Below are 21,684 nucleotides of genomic sequence, written 5' to 3'. Positions count from 1 at the left end.
ATGCTAGATTGTTGGAACTTTTTTTTTTTACTTTTTAAAGCATTTTTAAATTCTGGAGAACCAGTAGTAAAAAAATGCTTAAAAAGTTTTTAAAAAAAGTTCCAATGATTGCGTGTCACTCAGCTGATCATGGGAACTTTTTTTTTTTTTTTACATTTTTACTACCGTTTCGGCGAACCAGTAGCATTGGGAGAACTGGCCCGAACCGGTAGCATTTCACCCCTGATACCGGCCCTTGGTCTGGTCAGCAGGACCTTTCTTATGTTCTAATGATGATCCCCTCAGAGGATGGACCAGCCTTTAACAGTCTTTCTATTTAACAGTCTTTCTAACCAATGGAGTTCAAGGTTCTCAGTCATCCCTTTATCAGCCCCCTCCTGGCAGGGCTTATCTGCAGAAGGAACCCCTGAAGCTAATATGGAGAAGATATGGGGCCAGTTCCAGCAATATCCTTCATGAGTAGCCCTATTGGTCTACAAGAGAAAGTCCTGCTTGTGGAAGGCTTACGAGGCTCCCCTGACGGGCACCATCTTGATGTGGAATCCTGACTTTAGGAGTCATGTTACCTGTAATGACAACTCTTTTAATTGGGCAGAACCTGGCCACTAAATGGTCTTTTCTTTTGTCCTGGAGCTGCCATGCTTGCCTCTGTACTCGGCCTGAACATGTCCCCACAAAGCTCTGGAAACCCACGTGAAAGGCTCTGGGCCCAGGATGCACAGCCTTACTGAAATGCATGATGTGCTCCACAGGTTTCAGCTGCCCCTCAAGTAAGATTGCGCCCTTCTTTCCTGATGCCAAGAGCTCCCCAAAGGCCAAGGGGCAGTCCCCACCCTCTGGCATGAGCTATGCTCCTCTGTAGGGGAGGGGCCGCCTGGCCACAGCCGTGTCAATAGAGGGCTTTCCTTCCTCTTGGACTGAGACCTCTTCAAGGCCCAGAGAAGATCCCTTTGGGGCAGGTGACCCACCTCCAATACCAGCCTGGGACTGCTGGGTGAGGCTGATGGGGTCTTCCCTCTTTCAGACCTTTCCATGGCTGGGAGAGGGAATAAAATAGCTGTCAGCTTTATCTCTTCAAAGACAATCCTGCCAAAGATAACACCAGATTATGCAGAATGTTGAATTGCACCTGACAGTTTATTTTGCCTTCTGAACAGATTGGATCACCCTTGTTCTTGCTGATAATTGTGCTGGACGAGTGACCTGTTTGCCAGCTCCTGCAATCATGTTAAGCTGAAGTGAGTGATGTAAGAAAAAAAAAATTCTGGTCTTTGTGTGGCACCACAGTACCTTTTAAAAGCAGCTATAATATTGACCTTGTTATAATCTTTATCAATTAATTTTATTCAGTATTATAATTACAATAGTAAAACTAATATACAAAGCAGTGTGATGGCCCAGTGATGAAGACATTTGCTTCCCACTTGGAAAGTTGAGAGTTCAATCCTAGGTAGCAGCAGATGTTTCTCTCCTAGGATGCAAAGAAAAAAAAATCTGCTGTGAACTGTATGTTGCTGTCAGGAAGGGCATCCGGCCAGTAAATGCTCAGCTCCATCCAGGTGCTCCGACTCCCAAATCAAGGGATTACAGAGTCATAAAAAGAGAGTAAAACTAATACACACTAAAATAATGACAAAATAGAATGAATAAAAAAAGGAAAATGTGGAAAGACATACATAATAGAAGCAAAAAAAATAATAGAAATAAAAGTAAAAATAGGCAAATAGAACCACAAACATACAAAGGAATGACTCCAAACCTTTATCACAACAAATATAAATAATTTTATAAAGTTATTATCTCCTCTTAAAAGACGTGGGAAGGATGGAAGGCTGAGTCAACCTTGAGCTGGTCGGGCAGAGTCAGCCTACAATGTATGCTCTAACCACTAAACCACCCCACCTCATGTTACCCAACTAAGTAACACCCTCAGAAGGGACTAGAAGGGAGCTTCATATGTTTATGGGAATTGGGTTTCAGAAAAACGTGCTGATCTCAGGCCCCTCTTTCCCACTGCACCTTCAAGGGCTTTGCCATTTCAACTGAGGCCAGGAGAGCAAAAGCTGGCGGCCTTTTTGAGAGCAACTGGATGAAGGGACCTTCTTAGGCCTCTCCACAGGACAACACATCTGGCCTCTAGATGGCGCTGGAAAACCAAGTTCCTGCAATTGTCCATAGCTGGTGAGATCCCATTTGAGCATCAAGGGCTCACAGCCCTTTCTGAACTTGTATTTTGGCCTTTGGACAAGAGGAGGGGGACCCAAGGTTGTGCTTTCAAGCTTTCTTTTTACACTTGGCAACCCCTCCCTGCTGTTTTCTGGGCAGCATTTTTTTCAAAGGACTTGCTAGTTCCTCCTTTCTAGGCCCAACTAAGTGGCTGGCCCAGTCATCTAACCAACTTGATGCCTCTGATGGGACTAGACTCTCCCGGTTTCTAGCCAAGGTGCCTGTGGAGAAAGGACCCTTTTAATCCCTCAAGATCCCTTTTAAACCTGGAAAGCTCTGGGTTCAAAGATTGGCTTATTCCACCCTTGCAATTTGAAGGGGTTTCAACACCCCCAAACAGGCTTGTAATTTGGAATCGACTTAAGACTCAAAGCTCCGCTGGAGAGCAGGGAGCAGCTGCAGCTCACAGGATCTTCTTGTTGTCTACAAACTGTCACATTTCTTGGCCTTTCTTCCCCTGTCACTCACCCCTGAATTGCCTTTCAAGTGGATTGCTGCCCTGCACTCTACATGGGGCTGTCCTTGAAGAGCATTTGGAAGCCACAACCTGTCCAGAGAGTTTTGGGTTCATCTCAAGCCATCCATAAAACCCACACAGTCACTCTCCTTCAAGAGCTTCACTAACTACCGGCCGGGTTCTAGGTGCTGGTTGACACCCTTTGAGGTTCAAGGCTTGGAAACAGCACGGGACGTTCCAGGTGTCCCTTCATTAGCTATTCTTAACATCTTACTTCCCCCATCTCCAAATACCTTGTTTCCATATATAGACCCCTCCCAGCTGAAGATCCGGCTATGCCATTAGGCCCCTGGGCTAGATTGCTGGGGCCATCACTCATTTAAGCAATTCATTTTATTGGATTCAAATATTATTCCCCATTTTTGTATAACTCATCATTAAGTGTGGGTTTACTTTTAAATGTGGTGTAGCTGTTTGTTTTCAGCCCCAGATTACAGATGTGGAGAGTTGTACTTTGCTGAGGGCTGATTGATTGGGCATTGAATGAATGAGTGAATAAATAAATAAATAAATAAATAAATAAATAAATAAATAAATAAATAAATAAATAAATAAATAAATAAATAAATAAAGCTGGCCTGTGCAGAATTAGTGTTCAACTTGGATCTGGGTTCAAATCCCCATCTGAAGCCATTGTTTTCCAACTTAATGGGGTTGCTATGAAGACAGAATTTATAGGTGAGAGGGAAGGGTAGAAAAATGGCTGAAGAGCCTTTGAAAAAGCCTTCGAGGTTTGTGAAAGAAAAGAAAACCTCTTAAGGAAATGTGCCCAGGACAGCTGGGCTGGGGGCCATCCAAGCAGCAGCTCAAACCAAGCCGCCCATGCAGGTTCCCCGTGGCCCTTTGGCCCAGGAAGAGAAGGGCAAGTCTGCTGACTGAGAGGGGCCACGGGGTGGCCCTTCATGGGAAGAGGGGGAGCCAGGGAGGTCTGTCCTGGGCAGGGAGCCAAGCAGCAGCTGACCTTTGGCAGGCTCACCGGATCCCAAGCAAGGGGGCATTCGGCTATCAACCTGAAGCTGGCTGAGGGACCCCCAGGGTCTGAAAGAGGAAAGCTGCCCCACCAGCTACTAGACCAGGGGAAAAGAGGAGGGGCCCTGAAGTGGAAAGACTTGATCCGAGGAGCCCTTCAGTCAAAGGTTGAGCTTGGACTGGAACATCCATCATGCCCAACCAGCCCAGGCCCTCAGGAGGCAGGAACAGGGGTGCAGTCCCAGGCTTTTCACACGAGACAAACTGGCTGGACGAGAAAACCTAGTTCCTGCGCCAGGCCCTGGGAGGGAGGCGGGGCCTCCTAAGCAGCTGTGGGCGGTTCTCTGGCCCCCAAGCTCTTGGACTGGCCTACCATGGAGGAGGAAGGGGCTCTGGGATGTGCAGTCCTGAGGAGAGGCAGGGGACCCCTCTCCCAATAGCTGAAATGCTCTCGTAGCCCAGATGGGGCAGAGCTGCTGTATCATCTCCAGAGGGCCAGACCGGGAGCATCCTCGGATTTCATTCGGAGGAGGAGGAGGAGGAGGAGGAGGGATTCCCAGTGAAGGGAAGGAGCAGTGGGCAGAGGAGCCCGAAGGAGGTGCTGTGGGGGGGGGACAAACTGAAGAATTGGAGGCTGGAAAGGACCCAGGGGCCCTCTAAGCCAACTCCTCAGAGGCCCCCCAGAGACGTGGCTGTCCAGTCATTGCTTGGAAGCCTCCAGGGATGGAGCCCAACAACTCTTGGGGGGGGGAATTGGGGTGGACATTGCTGTAGGTTAGCACAGCCCAACTGTTCTCCCCCTCCCCTCCCCACACACACAGACACGGGAAACACATGCCAAGCCTGTCATGCAGAGAAGGCTCAGGTTAGGCCAATCCTTTTTCAGATCTCTCCTGCAACTTTTCTTCCATACTTCAGAGACGTCCTTTGTGAATGAGGGAAGATCCATTCTTCTTTTCTCCTATGATCTATTCTATTGTAAGTAACTTTTTTGGAGGGAACTGTATTTAAATCAGAAAATAAGCCAAGGATCCTGGAATCGAAAGGACCTTGGAAACAAAATGCCCATCCCACCTTTTCTTGGAAACCTCGAGGGATGGAGCAGCCAGACCTTCAGGAGGCAGGCTGCTCCCTGCCTCAATAGCTCTCAGTCAGGCATTTCCTCCTCTTGTCAAATTCAGAAGTCTCTCTAGATCTGCCTGCTGGGTCTTGTCCTGCCCTCCAGAGTCAGCTTCTAGGGGAGATGGATAGCATAAACACTGAATCAATAAAAGTACAAGAACACAACAGCCCCACTGCCTTCCCTGGGGCAGCCCTTCAAGGCTGGGAAGACTGCTGGGAGGCCTTCCTCTTCTGGAGGCTAAAGATGCCCCTAGGGTCTTTAGCTTCCAAGACCCTCCCCATCTTCTCTGCCCTCTTTCCAGTTCCTCAGGGTCCTCCTTTTATTGTAGGGACCAGAACCGGTCACAGTATTCCAGGGCTAATCTGTCCAGGGCAGCGTGGAATGCCGATCCCTTCCTGGGGTCTCAATGTTTTACCTCCGTTGGTGCAGCCCAAGATCACATTAGCTGTTTTGGCAGCTGCAGAACACGGCTGGCTTATGCATGTCACCAAAGGGAGAATCCACTGCCTGAATGGATCCTGCACTCAGCAGGTGCTTGCTGGCCCTTCCTGCTTGTTGACCATCAGTGTCCTGCACTTCCATTTCATCCAGTGCCCAATGTAGCACCCAGAGTCTTTAAAAAGAGATGAGAAGCCTGCCTCGTTCTCTGCTCAAAGTCAGCATCTAAGCCAGGGGTGTCAAACTGATTTCTTTGAGGGCCGGATCAGCAATCTAGTACTCTGTGGGCTGGCCGGGGTGGGGTGGGGAGGGGAGATGGGACAGACGCCTCCTTGCATGCACCCCTGTGCCCTGTTTTGGCTGGCAGAATGCTGCAGGAGGCTGTCCAGGCCAAAAATGGGGCACAGAGGTGGCATTTTTGCTGCCAGAGGCATCGCGGGCCAGTCCTTTGCTATTTCCAGGCTGGCCCCGCGGGCCAGATTTAAGCACCCCACAGGCTGGATCCTCCCCATGGGCCTTGAGTTTGACACCCCTGATCTAAGCAATCTGTTCACATCACTGAGCTCCTAAGCAGGGAGTAGATAAGTGAGGGAGATGGGCTGCCTTCAGGGCTCAGGACTGTCGCTTCTTCTGGAAGGGTCTGGTTGCTTCTGCTGAGTCCACCGGAGCCAAATGGGCTCTTCCTTGGGCCCTCTCAGGGGACCCAGAGTGACATTTCCTCCACAGCGCCTTCCTCTCCCAGCTGCTCTAACTGAGCTGCCCAGATGGGTGGCCACAAGCCGGGAGGAGCAGGAAGGAACCTGTTCTCTTTCTTCCTTTTGCCAGAACCAAGGACAAAATTAGCCTTTTTAAAAAAAAACAAGTTTTAATTGATTTTTCAATTCCACCCCCTACACACATAGTTTATGAACAGAGTATTGGCCACATCATATCTTATACAATTTAACATATCCAGATACATTTTACTTTATTTCAATTTCTGCCAAGGTATTCTTTTCCATATTTTAATCGTGTCTTAATATTTTCATCCTCAATTATATAAATCACATCTTCCTTCGCCCTCCAATTCTAATTTCTCAATTTTTACTAATATTTATTCTCTTTTATTACTTTTTTTTTATTGAAAGAGTTTTTTTTAAAAAAACAAAAACATTTCCCTTTTCCCCCTCCTCCCAAAAACCCTTCCCCTCCTCCCCGGCTTCCCGGGTCAATCACAAGGTATTGTTATACATAAACCAAACATAGAATAAAATTTTCCCTTCCAATCCAATTAACCTCATCCAAAGCTTTTCATCGGCCGATAACTACTGGAGAAATAGTGGAGGCAATTAAACAATTAAAAATGGGGAAAACCCCTGGTACAGATGGTCTTACAGCAAGTTATTATAAAAAAATACAGGATGAAATATTAGGCCCACTTAAAGAATTATTTAATCAGATACAACTAGGAGTGGGAATACCCCCGTCATGGAAAACATATTTTATTTCACTGATACCAAAAGAGGAGCAAGATTGCTCTAAACCCGGTAACTACAGGCCGATTTCACTTTTAAATAATGATTATAAGATTTTTGTAAAAATAATAGCAAATAGATTAATGTTAGATCTTTTATTACTTTTTAGGTATTTCAGTTTTATCCTGATATATTCAAACATATTCGGGGTTGTCTTTCTTCCATTTCATCTTTTCCATTTTACAGCAATCTTTCTTCTCCTTCTCATTCCTCTCTCTCCCTTCTTTTATCCTTCCTACTTTCTTCTGTCCTCTACTACTCCTTCTCTACTTCCCCTTCCTTTCTCCCTCCCTTCTTCCTCCCTAATTCTCTACTCTTATTTCCCCTCCCTTTCTTCCTCTCCTCTTCCCTTTCTTTTCTCTCTCTCCCTCCTTCCCTCTTTCCGTCCTTCTCCTTCTTATCTCTATTGCTGTATTCATTTTCATTTCAATATTTTTAACAATGGTGTCCAGACAACCCTGATTTTCCCATTTATCAAGTATATTTCTCAGCATTCCCCTCATATGTTTTAATTATTAACATTGTCTTCATCTTTATCTTACAACCTTTTAATTAGTACAACCTTCCATCTTTTATTTTCTTTAAATTCTTATTCACAATTCAGTAATTATTTTTGTCTTCCAATAGGATACATCATTTACCAACGTTTCAATTTTATTCCATTTTACATCTCAGTTTCAATTATTTTCACTTATACACCATACTGTCTTTCATATCCCATCTGCTGGACTATTTTTCTTAAACAATATACTTCTTTTTTTATTTCTTCTCAGTTTTATATCTTAATTTCAATCAATTTCTTTCCTTTCCATATTTAAAATATATTTCTTTACCATCCACTATAATTCTCTCACATTCCATGCATTCTCAAACAAAACATGTATCCCATTATATCTTTCACAGGACAAAATTAGCCTTGAACTCAGAAATGAGTACAGGAGCCACAGGCAGTCCTGCTTCCCAGCCTTCCAGGTTCCTAGGACTACAGCTCCCAAAATCCCCAGCTGCTTCTTGAGGGGGTGTTGCCAATTCAGGGACTCTACTTGGATCCATGGATGTCCTGGCGCAGGGGGAATGCAACAGGTGCCTCCTCTCAGGTGCTGCCAGCAGCCAAGTGCAGAAGTCAGAACCACGTTCAGCCCCAGCACTGCAGCGCCCCATGGACATAACCCCACCGCAAGCAATGAAAGGGGGGCATCTGCCTTGACAGAGGTGGCTAACAGCCCCCTTCCTTTTGGGCTTTCCCCTCCTCCCCTCCTCCCTTTCCTCCCCCACACCTTTCCCGTTTCCCATTTGAGAGAAACCACCTGCTCCGAGACAAGGCAGGGCGACGCAGGGCTCGTGTGCACGCTAAAGTCTTGAAGAAAAACGCTTTTGAAGGAAAAGCAGGGCGAGAGGACTCCAACAGAATGGCAGAGTCGGAAGGGACCCAGTCCACCCCCTGCTCAAGCAAGAGACCCTATATCATTCAGGACAAATGGCTATTTCTCAACCTCTTCTTAAGAACCCCCAGTTATGAAGCACCTACAACTTCTGGAGCAAGGCATTCCATTGATTAATTGTCCTCACTATTAGGAATTTCTCCTTAGTTCCAGGTTGCTTCTCTCCTTGATGTAGTTTCCATCCGTTGCTTCTTGTCCTGCCTTCAGGTGCTCTGGAGACTCGGTTGATCCCCACCTCTTCTTTGTGGCAGCCCCTTAAGTATTGAAAGACTCCTATTCTGTCTCCCCCAGTCCTTCTCTTCATTAAATTAGTCATACCCCGTTCCTGCAACCGTTGTTCCTATGTTTTACCTTCCAGTCCCTAACCACCTTTGAACCGCGCTGAGCGGCTTCCCGAGTATCGGTCGGCAACATTAATATGCAACTCTTGGAAGGTCACGCGAATGTGCGGAGAATGTCCCGGGACAGAAACTGGTGGCTGCACCCTCCCACCGAACTCCCAGGTGTGAGAATTAAGGAAAACACCCAGATAAGCAGAAAGGGAACCTTAGGACCCCTCAGCCCTCGGCACCAGCTTCCCCTCGACCCCTTTTCATCTGAAGGGAAGATCACTTTCTCTGAAGGGAAACTGGCACGTAGCCCGGCCGGATGGTTTAAAAATCGAGGAGGACGGAGTTTCGTTAAAATAAGCTTTTATCCCCTTCCCCACCCGACCAGCCTTTCCTCCTTCCCCGATAAAGGTCGGTAAGGAACTGGCTCCCTCTTTAGAGTCGAGCGAGGGAAATAGGGCGGGGGGGGGGGAGGTGGTAGGGAGGGGAATTCCCGCGTCGGTCTTTCGAGCCAGAGGTGTTAAATTCGGGTCTGGAGGCTCTGCGGTGCGGTTATCTGAGGTCTCGCCGCCTCACGTCTCATCTGCTAAAGAGGGGGGTCGAGTTCCTCCGCTTCCCGGGCAAGAGAGGGACGTGGGGGGGGGGGGCGGGACAGAAAAGGGATGGGGCTGCCGAAGGGCGCACAGGGTAAATGGGGAGAGGAGACGCCCCATCCCCGACGCTCCCCGTGGAAAGATGGACCCAGAACTAGAAGAGCCCCTCCCTCCCTCCCTCTGTGCCATTTTCGGCTGGATCCGGGCGGTCCTTGGGCGACCCTCCTGGACGACCCTTCCTTGCTCTACGGATTCCACCCGGATTTAGGAAAAACTTTCCCGGGAAGCCCCGGGGAGGGGACTGCACAGCTCCCGTTCGTCTGGGGGGATCTTGCAAGGCTCGGCCGGTTCTAAAGCGAATCCCCTGGCCACGTTCAGCTGCGCGCCCCTCTCCAAAGACTCGCGCTCTCCCTGTTGGCGGCCGGTCTCCTAAGGCCCGAGGGGGTCCTGGCAGGGGGGCGCCCGTTAGGCCGGGACGTCTTCCCTCTGCTCAGGGTCTTCTTAGGCTCCTTCCGAAGTGGGAGGGAAAAACACACTCCCTTTCGCTCTCCGGGCTCTTCTTCGCCGGAGGATTCATCCGACCGCCGCCTGAGCGCCTGGGCCGGCTAGCCTCCCAGGGTTGAGTATCTTAGGGAGTCCCGACGGCGCGACCCTTCCACCCCACGAATGCACCGCCGCTTCCGACGCCTCTCCGTGCTCTAAGAGGGCCCTTCTGCAGCCGGTCCAAGCGCAGGCGCCCCTTAGTTGGAGACTGGACGGGGAGGGCTTGGAGAACCTGGGCCGCCGCCTCTTTTTCCCTGAACTGTCCCGGTGCTCCGTCCCAAGCAGAACCGGGAGACCAACTCCAGCAGAGACACCCGCTGGGTTTCGCCAGCCAGCGCCAGCCCAGGGGCTGCTTAGCGCCTCCGGAAGGAAGTCATCTCCGGTGTCGCTTGGCAGGGCTGTCCCAAAGGCTGAGCCCCCAGATGCCAGCGGAGTCTAGCGGTCCGGGTAAACCGGCTTTTTAACCCAGGATCTGCCCGTAACATTGCCCTTGACTTAGAGTCTGCGGGGGATGGGGGTGGCTAACAGAGGGCGAGCGGAGGACGTCGCCGAGCCAAATCCATTCTAGCCAGCCAAAAGGCGAAGGCGCGCGGGGCAATGCGAAATGTTTCCCCTCCACTCGCGCCCATCTCCCGGTCGTTTCCCAATCAGCCGGGCCAGAAATCGTCCCCCCCCCGTGCTTAGGGAGGGGGCAGAGATGTCCGTAAAACCCGCCCCCCCAGCCTTTAAGCCGAGTGAGTCTCCGGGGTGGGTCCCTCCTGCCGGGGTGGCGGGGCCCTGGAGCATGGGGGAGGGAGCGAGGGAGGGGAAAAGGGAGGGAGGAGGGAGGAGCCGGGCAGGGCCGGGACGGGACGGGACGGGCAGGGCCGGGCAGAGCCGAGTCGCGGCCGGCTGCGCGTTGTGCAACGCCGTACTTATAAAAGGGTCGCGACTGCGATGGAGCCTCAGAAGCCGGGGCGGAAGCGCGAAGCAGTACCGCGGGCGGAGGTGAGCTGCGCCGTCCGCAGAGCAAGTGATGCGCTGAGCAGTGAGGTTCCTCGCGGTGGGAGCGGGGAAAGAGGGGAGCGGGTCGTGGGCTGGATTTTTTGCAGTCGTTTGGCTGCCTGGAAGAGTGCCTCTGAGCATGTGCTCACCTTCTTCCAGCTCTTCCCGCCGTGCTTCCAGGCGCCTCCTGGTTACGGAACCTGGCCTTGCCAAGGGGAGACTCAGCCCCATGGCAGTTTGAGACCAATTTCGGGGTTCACCCAATTCCTGGAAACGCAGAATAAGGCCTGGGGCTGGGTTCGCACAACGCACTAAGCCGCAAAGGCAAACCATACTAAAACTAGCCGAGTTTCGCTCACTGAGAATGCCACCGCGAGGTCCTTCCCTGAGTCAGAGAAGCGTGTCTTGAGAACAACGCCAGGCCAGGATGCCTTTCCCAGGCGTCCCGCCAGCCCGACGGCCTAGCGCTCGTCCGCAGGGGACAAGGCCAGGGGACAAGCTGGGCGCGCGCGCTGGAGCCAGAGAAGTAGCCGGAGCAAAGCCGGGACGCCAAGATTTCATCACTTGGACTCGCGGGGGATGGGGGGGGGACGCTTCGCAGCGGGAGGGCTGGCGCCTGCATCTGCTCCAAGGAGGCAACCCCTTCTTGGGTGAGACGGTGTCCAGAGAAGCCTGGCATCGGCCCTGCCCGGGTCGCAGAGCTGGAGCAGTGCCAGAACTTGTGAAGCTACAGCCTACAGTCTCAACCCTGGTCCAACCAAGAAGCCGGGCACATGGGCAATTCTCCCCCCATCTGCGACTGAGCAGCATTTCCCTCGGGGCGTCCACCCACCCTTCCTTCCTTAGGGCTGGATAGGGCTGAAGTGCCCAGGTGGTCTTGAGTGGTCAAAGCTGGCAGCTTTGCCAGTCTCGGGATGGGCAAATGGAGGGTCCAGAGGAATTCTCAGAGGGGCTGTCTGCCTGACGATTGTGCTTTTCCTGGATCTGCTGCAAGCACACTTCCCCCGCCCCGCCCCCCTGTTGTGCCGGTAGGTGAGGGATCAATGTCCAAAAGGCCAGCTCGGGTGAGCCTACTGAGGGCTTTTGGGGCTTTCATTTTTCTAGGGGTCAGCCAGTGGGTTTGGGCCACACGACAGCTTGGGCTGCCCCAGTCTGCTTAAAGGGCGACCAGCCTGCCCTCGCCCGGGCCGGCTCTTGCTCAGCCATCAGGCGGATCTCCAAGCCAATTCCGCAGGAAGCCTCCTGCCCCCACAGTTGGCCAGCAGGCACTGGTCATTCTGTCCCGCTCGCCTGGCGGGGGTCTCCGACCGCTTTTGTCTTCCTGTCTGTCTGTCTGGGCTGGGCGCTGCGGCTGCCTGGAGTCTCCTTGCTGCTCCCCGGTTATGTAACGGGGATGAGTCGAGCGCAGCTGGATGGCCACGGGCCCCGGGAGGCGCTGCCTCTGCTTGCCGTTGCCGGCGAGGTGACGGAACTTGTCCCAACCGTCAGCGGCGGGGCTCATTAAGCGCGCACCACTTCAGAGGGCACCGGGACTGGCAGGGCACGCCTGCCCTGATTGGGCTCCCAAGAGCCGGGCTGGCTGGGAGGAGCCCAGATGCAGTGCGGCCCTCAGCCTGGCGCAGGAGGTGAGGGCAAGGCAGGGCAGCCGTTGGTGTGGCCCCTGCTGGGCATAGCCCTGATCTCCCACGCAGCGGCTTTGCCACAAGCCGCCCTCCGCCTCTGCCGCTCCTGGGAAGCGGAGAAACGCCCGTTTCTGCAGGAAAGCGATGCCAGGCTGTTCTCTGCACGCCCCGTGCCAGGGCAGCCCCGGACTCGATGGGACTTTGGGTGGAGAAATGAAATCTTGGGCTGGGCGGATTCTAGGGAAAAGCAGTTTGAAAGAGTGGGGGGGGGAGTTTGCAGCCCACCAGGAAAGAGAACCTCACAGGCACACCAAGACAAATGCGCCTTTTTACTTCTTTTTAGTGTGACTGGTCTTTGGCAAATAATTCAGCCCGGCTTCCTCAGCCACGCAGCCAACCCAACGCCTTCTCTACTGCCCTAAAAGCTCTGCTTGTACTGTCCTCGGATAGGACAGGGTTGCCATCTGCCCCCCCTTCTTCCTCTCTCACCCCCTTGCCCTCCTCCCTCTTGCAGCCCCCCCATCATTGGTCCCCATTTCCCCCCCGTGCAGGGCTCAAGGAGAAGATGCGCTCCCCCCGCATTTCTGTGTATGGGTTTCTGTGGGTCTGGCTGCCCCTCTTCTACAGCCGGTCTGTGAAAATAGACAAGGTGATTGCCGACACTAAAAGCCTCACCAAGACGATCGTTGCCAGGATCCAGGAGCACCAGGTAAGAGGAGCTCCTTGTCAGCCGCCGGGGGTTGGGGGTGGGGGCTCACCTCTTGCCAGGTTGGGCTTGCCTGGCATCCCCTGCCTGCCCAGAGACCGCCCTCCCTTTGGCGCCCCGAGCTGACCCCAACTGCAGCCCCACTGCTCGACTGGCTTCTGAGTCCGCTCGGGAGCTCCTGGGGCGGTTGGGAAGGCCACGGAGCTTCTGCACGCTCTACACACAGCAGCTTCTCCTGCCCGCGCTCTCTGGCTGCGCGCCTTCCTTGTAGAAGTGCGGCTGGGCGAGGCCCGAGCACCCCAAGGCATCCCATTGGAGGCAGACCCGCGTTGTTTTCACGCCGCGGAGCAAAACAGCTCATTCGGGCCAAGCCCAGCCGGTGTCCTGGGCCGGTTGAGCATCTTCGCCACAAGACGTGGCGGCTGCACAAGAAACCGTTATACCATAACTCGTCTTTCCACACCCACACGGGAGGGGACGGGGTGTGGAAGGGAGGCAGTCACCTAATTAGGTCAGCGCTGGGAATGTTCAATTGCCTCATCCTTGCTCTGAGGATACAGCGGGAGGAGGAGCCCGGAGGTAGCGCGCCCTGTCCCGTCCAAGCCGTGGGGAGGAGAGCGCTCCAGTAGGGTAACCGCCCCCCGCCACAGCCCCACGGGACTAAAAGGGCCTCTTGGGTGAGGCGGGGGTTAAGAAGCGGCCCCAGCCGGCCTTGGAGAGGGAAGGTGAAGAGGTGCGGGTGTCACAAAGGGCGGATGTCAGCTCCAGGCAGCTCCATTCAGACCGAAGGGCCAGAAACACTTCCTAACAGGAGGAGAAGCTGCCGGGGGACCCAATGGAGGTGGGGTGGGGTCTGAGTTCAAGCAGAAGCTAGACAGACATTTCCTGGGGGTGCTTTGTTTGCGCTCCTGCCCTGAGCCTGGTTGGCCCTTTCCAACTCTGTTGGGCGGTGTGTGCACAGACTCTCGGCAGCTTCCCTGTCTCTCGGTAGTTCCCTCCGCTGAGCCTGAAGATCAACGGTCTGGACTTCATCCCCGGGGAGCTGCCGGTGCAGAGCCTGGAGGCCATGGACGAGGCTCTGGAGCTCTTCCACCAAGTCCTCTCCAACCTGCCCCTGGAGGCACCCGTCGTCCAGATCTCTCACGACGTGGAGAACCTCCAGAGCCTCTTGCAGCTGCTGGGCTCTTACCTGGGCTGCCCTCCCCACAGGCCCGCCCGCTCGGACGCCCTGCAGAACCTGACCGAGCGCCTGGCCGTCTCTCCCTATACCGCGGCGGTGGTGACCTTGGACCGCCTCCAGAAGTGCCTGCAGAGCATCACCAAGCACCTCGACCACGTGCACAACTGCTAGGGGGGGCTGCCTTGACAAGAGGGGCAGCCCAGCAGGGACACCCCTGCAGCAAAACTGGGGGCCTTAACTTGCATTTGGCACCCAAGCCTGGTTGGCAGATTCTTCATGCCTCGTTGCTGTTTCCTGGTGGCCAAGTCCCGGGGTGGATTTTCTGGGTGGTGGGGTGTCGCTTTGTGGGGCAGAGAATTACTGAATATTGGTGGTGGGGGTGGTGGTGGTGGGCGAGTTTGTGATGAAACGTGTAGTAAGGACCTCCTGCTTCCGAGGGTGGAATGGGGGGAGGGGTCTTCGTGTGCAAGGCTTGTTGCCCAGAGGGCCACCCTGGATCTCATCCCAGGCAAGCAGACAGCTGAGGATTATGGGAGGAGAAACACCTGGATGGAGGCTGGCGGTCAGAACCGCTGGGCAGAACCGGGCTTTGTGGGCCTGGCCAAGCTCCGGAGCAAGCGCAGAGCTCAGAACATCTGGGCTTTGCGAGGCAGCCCTCAGCCACGCCTGAGCATGGTGGGTGGGGCAGGGCTCCCTGAGATTCCAGGGGGCGGAGCGGGTGGGGTTTACCTCGGTCCACATCCGACTCCTTGGATTGGGTATCTTTCCAAACAAAGCTTCCGGCCTGGAGCTGCGATTCCCTTCCCTGCCTGGTGGCTGCATTCTTGGTCCCCGAGATCAAAGGGACGCCTTCCCTCCTCCTTCAAAGACAGACCTGCGTGGGCTTTTGGCTCTTGGCTCGCTCGCCGTTTGAGTCAACACCCAGAACGAGAGGATTTCCCCGGCTTCTCCCTGCCGCAGCCTCCTCCTTCGTCCCCAGACTGGCATCGCAGCTCCCTTTTGGGTGCGGCCAGGACCGGGGACTTGGGGAGATGGCCGGGGCGCCAGGGGAGGCGGAGGCTCAGCCCCTCTTTTTCAGGCCCCGGCGGGGGCTGGGGGGAGACCCACCAGCCAAGCCGTGCTGCCAGTGCAGGAAAAGGCGCTGGGTTAGCAACACGTTGCAGCCCGGTCGTGGAAAGTCGAATCCAGAAGCCTCGATCCAGAGTCCAGAAGTCACGGGATGCGCCTTCAGCCACGGCAAGCAAGAAGACTCCTGGCGACGGGCTCGGGAGTTCTTGCAGCCATCCGGGCGCTTTCGCCCTGCGTGCCTCTCAACAGGGCGGATTTTCAGCGTGGGAGGAGAGCGCTCCAGTAGGGTAACCGCCCCGCCACAGCCCCACGGGACTAAAAGGGCCTCTTGGGTGAGGCGGGGTTAAGAAGCGGCCCCAGCCGGCCTTGGAGAGGGAAGGTGAAGAGGTGCAGGTGTCACAAAGGGCGGATGTCAGCTCCAGGCAGCTCCATTCAGACCGAAGGGCCAGAAACACTTCCTAACAGGAGGAGAAGCTGCCGGGGACCCAATGGAGGTGGGTGGGGTCTGAGTTCAAGCAGAAGCTAGACAGACATTTCCTGGGGTGCTTTGTTTGCGCTCCTGCCCTGAGCCTGGTTGGCCCTTTCCAACTCTGTTGGGCGGTGTGTGCACAGACTCTCGGCAGCTTCCTGTCTCTCGGTAGTTCCTCCGCTGAGCCTGAAGATCAACGGTCTGGACTTCATCCCCGGGGAGCTGCCGGTGCAGAGCCTGGAGGCCATGGACGAGGCTCTGGAGCTCTTCCACCAAGTCCTCTCCAACCTGCCCCTGGAGGCACCCGTCGTCCAGATCTCTCACGACGTGGAGAACCTCCAGAGCCTCTTGCAGCTGCTGGGCTCTTACCTGGGCTGCCCTCCCCACAGGCCCGCCCGCTCGGACGCCCTGCAGAACCTGACCGAGCGCCTGGCCGTCTCTCCCTATACCGCGGCGGTGGTGACCTTGGACCGCCTCCAGAAGTGCCTGCAGAGCATCACCAAGCACCTCGACCACGTGCACAACTGCTAGGGGGGGCTGCCTTGACAAGAGGGGCAGCCCAGCAGGGACACCCCTGCAGCAAAACTGGGGGCCTTAACTTGCATTTGGCACCCAAGCCTGGTTGGCAGATTCTTCATGCCTCGTTGCTGTTTCCCTGGTGGCCAAATCCCAGGGTGGATTTTCTCGGTTGTGGGGTGTCGCTTTGTGGGGCAGAGAATTACTGAATATTGGTGGTGGGGGTGGTGGTGGTGGGCGAGTTTGTGATGAAACGTGTAGTAAGGACCTCCTGCTTCCGAGGGTGGAATGGGGGGAGGGGTCTTCGTGTGCAAGGCTTGTTGCCCAGAGGGCCACCCTGGATCTCATCCCAGGCAAGCAGACAGCTGAGGATTATGGGAGGAGAAACACCTGGATGGAGGCTGGCGGTCAGAACCGCTGGGCAGAACCGGGCTTTGTGGGCCTGGCCAAGCTCCGGAGCAAGCGCAGAGCTCAGAACATCTGGGCTTTGCGAGGCAGCCCTCAGCCACGCCTGAGCATGGTGGGTGGGGCAGGGCTCCCTGAGATTCCAGGGGGCGGAGCGGGTGGGGTTTACCTCGGTCCACATCCGACTCCTTGGATTGGGTATCTTTCCAAACAAAGCTTCCGGCCTGGAGCTGCGATTCCCTTCCCTGCCTGGTGGCTGCATTCTTGGTCCCCGAGATCAAAGGGACGCCTTCCCTCCTCCTTCAAAGACAGACCTGCGTGGGCTTTTGGCTCTTGGCTCGCTCGCCGTTTGAGTCAACACCCAGAACGAGAGGATTTCCCCGGCTTCTCCCTGCCGCAGCCTCCTCCTTCGTCCCCAGACTGGCATCGCAGCTCCCTTTTGGATGCGGCCAGGACCGAGGACTTGGGAAGATGGCCGGGGGCGCCAGGGGAGGCGGAGGCTCAGCCCCTCTTTTTCAGGCCACTGCGGGGGCTGGGGGGAGACCCACCAGCCAAGCCGTGCTGGCAGTGCAGGAAAAGGCGCTGGGTTAGCAACACGTTGCAGCCCGGTCGTGGAAAGTCGAATCCAGAAGCCTCGATCCAGAGTCCAGAAGTCACGGGGATGCGCCTTCAGCCACGGCAAGCAAGAAGACTCCCTGGCGACGGGCTCGGGAGTTCTTGCAGCCATCCGGGGCGCTTTCGCCCTGCGTGCCTCTCAACAGGGCGGATTTTCAGCGTGGGGGAGGAGTTAAAGGCTTTCCCTGTCAGCCACTCCGCACCTTTGAAACGTCTGGTTCACACGGACGGTCAGACCCCAGAAGACGCGGGGAAAGAGGCCATCTGGGTGGGCGACCCTGAAGCACTAGACCGGCGATGGGGGATGGCCTTCGCTGGGACAGCGCACCGCGCACGAAGAGTTGTTCGCGCGGCTGACCTTAGCTTCTTCAGGGCCTGGGAGCTGTCGGGCTTGCAGGCGCGGGAAGCGGGAGCATCAAGTAGACCGCCATGGGCGCTTTGTTCCGGGCAGTGCTGCCCGTGCGCCCACCCGAATGCGAACAGCCGAAGTCAGAGCCGATGCGGTGCTTAGGCCTGCGCTTCCCAGCAGGGGAAGAAAGGAGTTGTTCGGCGCGGTGGAGTGGGCCTTGGGGATGGGTGGGGGACCCACCCAACGAAGCACATCTTTTCTCCTGTAAAAAAAAAAAGTGGCCTTTTTATTTATTTCCGTTGGTTTATTTTCCACGCTGGTGGTTTTCTTTATATACCTGGAAGACTATTTATGTTTTATAAACAAACCTTCTGAATTTCTGTTGCTTCCATTCTTTGTCTGGGCAGGGAGATGCTCCCACAAGTTGAGAGGGGGCTATTTCCAGGGGGCTTGTGCAGATGTGCTGGGAAACCAAAGGACTTCCTGGGGGGAGAGGGCCAAATTGATTCCTGATGGACTGATGGGTACAACTTCAACTCCCATCACTCCCAACCAGTGCCTGGGTCTAGGAGGGAGGGAGGGAGAGAAAGCCTTCTCCATATTTCCTAAGACCCAGATGGTTCAATGCTTAAGTGGACCTTCCTTCTCGGGGTGTGGGTCATCATCTTCAGACCCTCCCCTGGCTGCAAGAGCAGCTGCTGATGCTGAGAAGCAGAGCCCTTCCCTCCCTCCCTGCCCCTCCCAGAGGCCTCTTTGCTGGGGCAGGACAAATGCCAGGATTTGCCTTCCAAGGCATTTGCTGAATTTTATTGAGTTTGTTACTCTGTGCATTGCAAGAAGGGTCTTGGTGACATTCTGGTGCTACTGGCCACCACATTTCACTCCAAGAAGCAGACAGAGATTTGCAAACTCAACACGTGTCACAGGCCAAGCACCTGGACCCTCCTTCCAGCCACGACCCCATTGGCCAGGCCAGGCGTCAGTTGCAGCTTGATCAAGGGTAGCTAACCCTAACCCTAACCCTAACCCTAACCCTAACCTTAACCCAAGGCTCTTCTCCACTCCTGTGCTTCCCATTGGGCTTGGCTAGTCCACCCAGTTTGGCCAAGAGTTTTGGCACCTGCTCCTGGGCTTTTCCACTGGACACCTTTACCATGGGATCCATCTGTCCTGACTGTCAATACTCCCTTGTTGGGTCTTCTTCCAAGCTGTCCTTCTCCACAAGATCCCAGGAGGACTGACATTTCTATCTACATGGCCTGCTTCTAATGAGCCTCCTGCTTACGCCCATGTTTTTGCAATACTTCCCAGTATTATCCATGCAATAGCAAACATGGAAATTCCATAGAAAAAGATAAGGAGACAATAAATTTCTCTACCATCCATCCATCCATTCATTGATTCATTCATCTATTGATTGATTCAATTATTGATTGACTCATCCATCCAATGTATAAGCCACCTCTATTGCCACTCTCTTTGCATCTGCACAGAAGAGGGCTGAGCCCTGCCCCTCTCTCTTGTCCCTTTCCCAGGGGGCAGGCAGGTGTAGCTGAGCCCTGGAGGGCTAAGGGAGGCAGCCCATTGGACCGAATCGGCTTTCACACTGGGCCAAGTCAACTTCCCCAGGAGAACAATTTCTGATGCTCCATAACACACCCACAACCCCTGGCCCCATTGACCCAATTGGCTTCTTGTGAGTGAATGTTGTGAAGATGTGAAGCTGAGGTCAGGAAGCCTCGAGTGACCCTGGACTCCTTCAAGTGCAACACTGGACGGGTCAGTAGAAAACAAGTGGAGAAGGCATGGAAGCTGCTCCCTGAGAAGCAGCAATCACCAAATGATTAATGAGGAGCCTCGGCCAGGACCAGTTTCGGCCTCAGTCCCCGTGTCCCCTCCCAACTGCTTCAAAAAGGGTTTGGAGCCTGGGGGTCCCAGCCTGTCCCTGCCCTACAGGCCTGCTTGACCTCTGCTGAGTCTGCCTGGTTCAGCCTTCCCGGTCAGTGGGCAGAAGCCGCCCAGCCCAGCCTGCTCGGAGCTGAGATGGGAGCCCTTCTTGCTCCCCCTTCACCCAGGTGGCTTTCTTTTTATTACCTGAGTTCATAGAAGGTGTTCTTTTAGCTGGAAAACCAGAACATTTGGGGAATTTTTTTTAAAGATCAAGTTTAAAACGTGACAGATCTTTTGAGGACTCCTTGTGAACTATGATCCTCTTTCCTTTAATTAAACCTTCCAGCCCCAGGTGACGACATGTGAGCTCAGAGCCCCTCGCTTGCCGGCTGGAGCTTCGCCTTCTGTGCCCCCCTTTGGGCTTCCGGGCCATGTGCCTTGGCAGAGGGCCTGTGGAAAATGGGCTGGGGGGCCTCCCAGCCCCCAGCCCATCAATCCGGCTCCATCCTCCTCCGTGCTGACTTGGCAAAGAGCAGGGGGCTCAGCCGGAGAGGCGCCTCTGCACCCCCAGGAGGAGGGGGCTCTCTCCCTTGCAAGGGAAGGCAGGCAGGAGGGCCAGGGGCGGGCAGCAATCCAAGGCAGCCGCACCCACCCTCGTCCTCCTGTAACCTCCCTGCGTGGCTGGCGGGGGGAGCCAGCCCCACTCTTCACGTTGCTGCAAGAGGCCACTTCAGGACAGATGCGCACCTGGGGGGGGGAGAACCCCCGGCTGGTAGCACCTCCCTTGTGAGGTACAGGCCCCCCACCCTGTGAGGTGTGCGTGCACACGGACAAAGGAAGGTGCTCCAGGCTGTGCAAAACACACCTAACCTGGACCCAGAATCCACCTATTTTGTGGTTCGCACAATACACTAAGCTAACTCCTGGGAGTAGCTACACACAGGAGGCTAAGCCAATCTCAGTGCCTTATGGGATTGAAGCTGCTAGGCATGTCACTGAGATGGTTCAGGATCGGTCTGGACAGAAATGTGGAATTATCATACAATCCCAAAGGTGTGAAGGACCTGGGAGGTTCTCAACGCCAACCCTCCACCCAGAGTAGGAATCCTCAAGACATCCCAGACAAATGGCCACAGAGTCTTTGCTTGGAAACGTCTAGAGATAAAAGGCAGCTCTGCCACTGCTTTGTGGCCCTTCCACTGTGGGGGCTAGATCCGAACAGAGTAATTCTGGAGTGATCTGAGCCCACAGCTGTTCCTGGGAGGCCATCCTTTGTCCCAGGATTGCATTGGCTCCTTTGGCAGCTGCAGCACACGGCTGGCTCACACGCAATTGGAGGCCTACCAAGAGGCTGAGACCCATCTCACGTACTACCGCTGAGTGCCTCCGACCTTGTTCCTGTCCATCGGATTTTTCCTACCTAAGGGCAGACTCTTACCTTTGTCACCGTTGAACTGCCAGGTTCAAGCCTATCAAGAGCTTTTTGGATCTTGAGCTGGTCTTCTGAGGCCTTGGCGTTCTTCTCCAGCTTTGTATTGTCTGACCATGGAAAGAGTTCCCCTCTGATCCCTTTCTCCAAACCATTTGTAAAAAGGTTGAAAAGCTCTCAGGCCAGGATGGAGCCCTGAGAGAAAGAAGCCCTGCCCACCCCTGCTGCCCTCGAAGGCTTGTGCTGCAGGCCAGGCCCCAAGGAGGGCTCCGAAGTGCTGAGGAAAAGATTGCTGGGTTGCTGAAGGTGGCGGCCTGCTGCGGCATTTCAGGGAGATCCTCAGCAGCTGGAGCCTGACCCAAGGTTCTCTCTGAACCCTGCCTGAATCCCTCCCACCACCTTCCCAGCACACAGGTTGGGCCACAAATGCCTTGCAAGGTGGTGATCAAAGCCGCAGCTGCCACAGAAGATGGCACAGCCTCACCTTTGGCGAGGCCCAGTAGGGAGAGGCGCCATGCAAGGGCAGGGCACCCCAGGGGGTCACCGGCTCCGTCCCTGGCAGCTTTTGTGCCTTGACCCAGGAGCAGCAGGGTTGTGTGCTAGGAGTCCTGTGTGGACCACTTGCAAGGGCTACCCACTTGGGGGCCCCAAGCCAGGCCCCTGCAGGCTAGGATGACATCATCCGGCTGCCGTTGAGACGCAGTTCGCGTGTCTCCACAGCAACCCAGGTCAACAGAGGATACGCCAAGCTCAGAGG

At 54.7% G+C, this 21,684-nt stretch overlaps 1 protein-coding gene across 2 annotated transcripts; it reads left to right on the top strand.

The window, feature by feature from the left end:
* The first annotated feature begins 9,352 nt into the window (after positions 1-9,352).
* LEP (leptin) lies at positions 9,353-14,376 on the top strand. Of its 2 annotated transcripts, none has more exons than XM_058190762.1 (3): positions 9,353-10,681; positions 12,852-13,009; positions 13,998-14,376. In XM_058190762.1, the coding sequence occupies exons 2-3, from the start codon at positions 12,866-12,868 to the stop codon at positions 14,355-14,357; spliced, it is 504 nt and encodes a 167-aa protein (XP_058046745.1). In that variant the 5' UTR covers positions 9,353-10,681; positions 12,852-12,865; the 3' UTR covers positions 14,358-14,376. The 2 variants fall into 2 exon arrangements, with proteins under 2 accessions (XP_058046745.1, XP_058046744.1); XM_058190761.1 differs by having other exon boundaries at positions 9,353-10,721.
* Positions 14,377-21,684: the final 7,308 nt, after the last annotated feature.

The sequence above is a fragment of the Ahaetulla prasina genome, chromosome 7 (assembly GCF_028640845.1).
Source record: "Ahaetulla prasina isolate Xishuangbanna chromosome 7, ASM2864084v1, whole genome shotgun sequence".
NCBI classification, from domain to species: Eukaryota; Metazoa; Chordata; class Lepidosauria; order Squamata; family Colubridae; genus Ahaetulla; species Ahaetulla prasina.
This window is presented reverse-complemented; position numbering and strand designations above follow the sequence as displayed.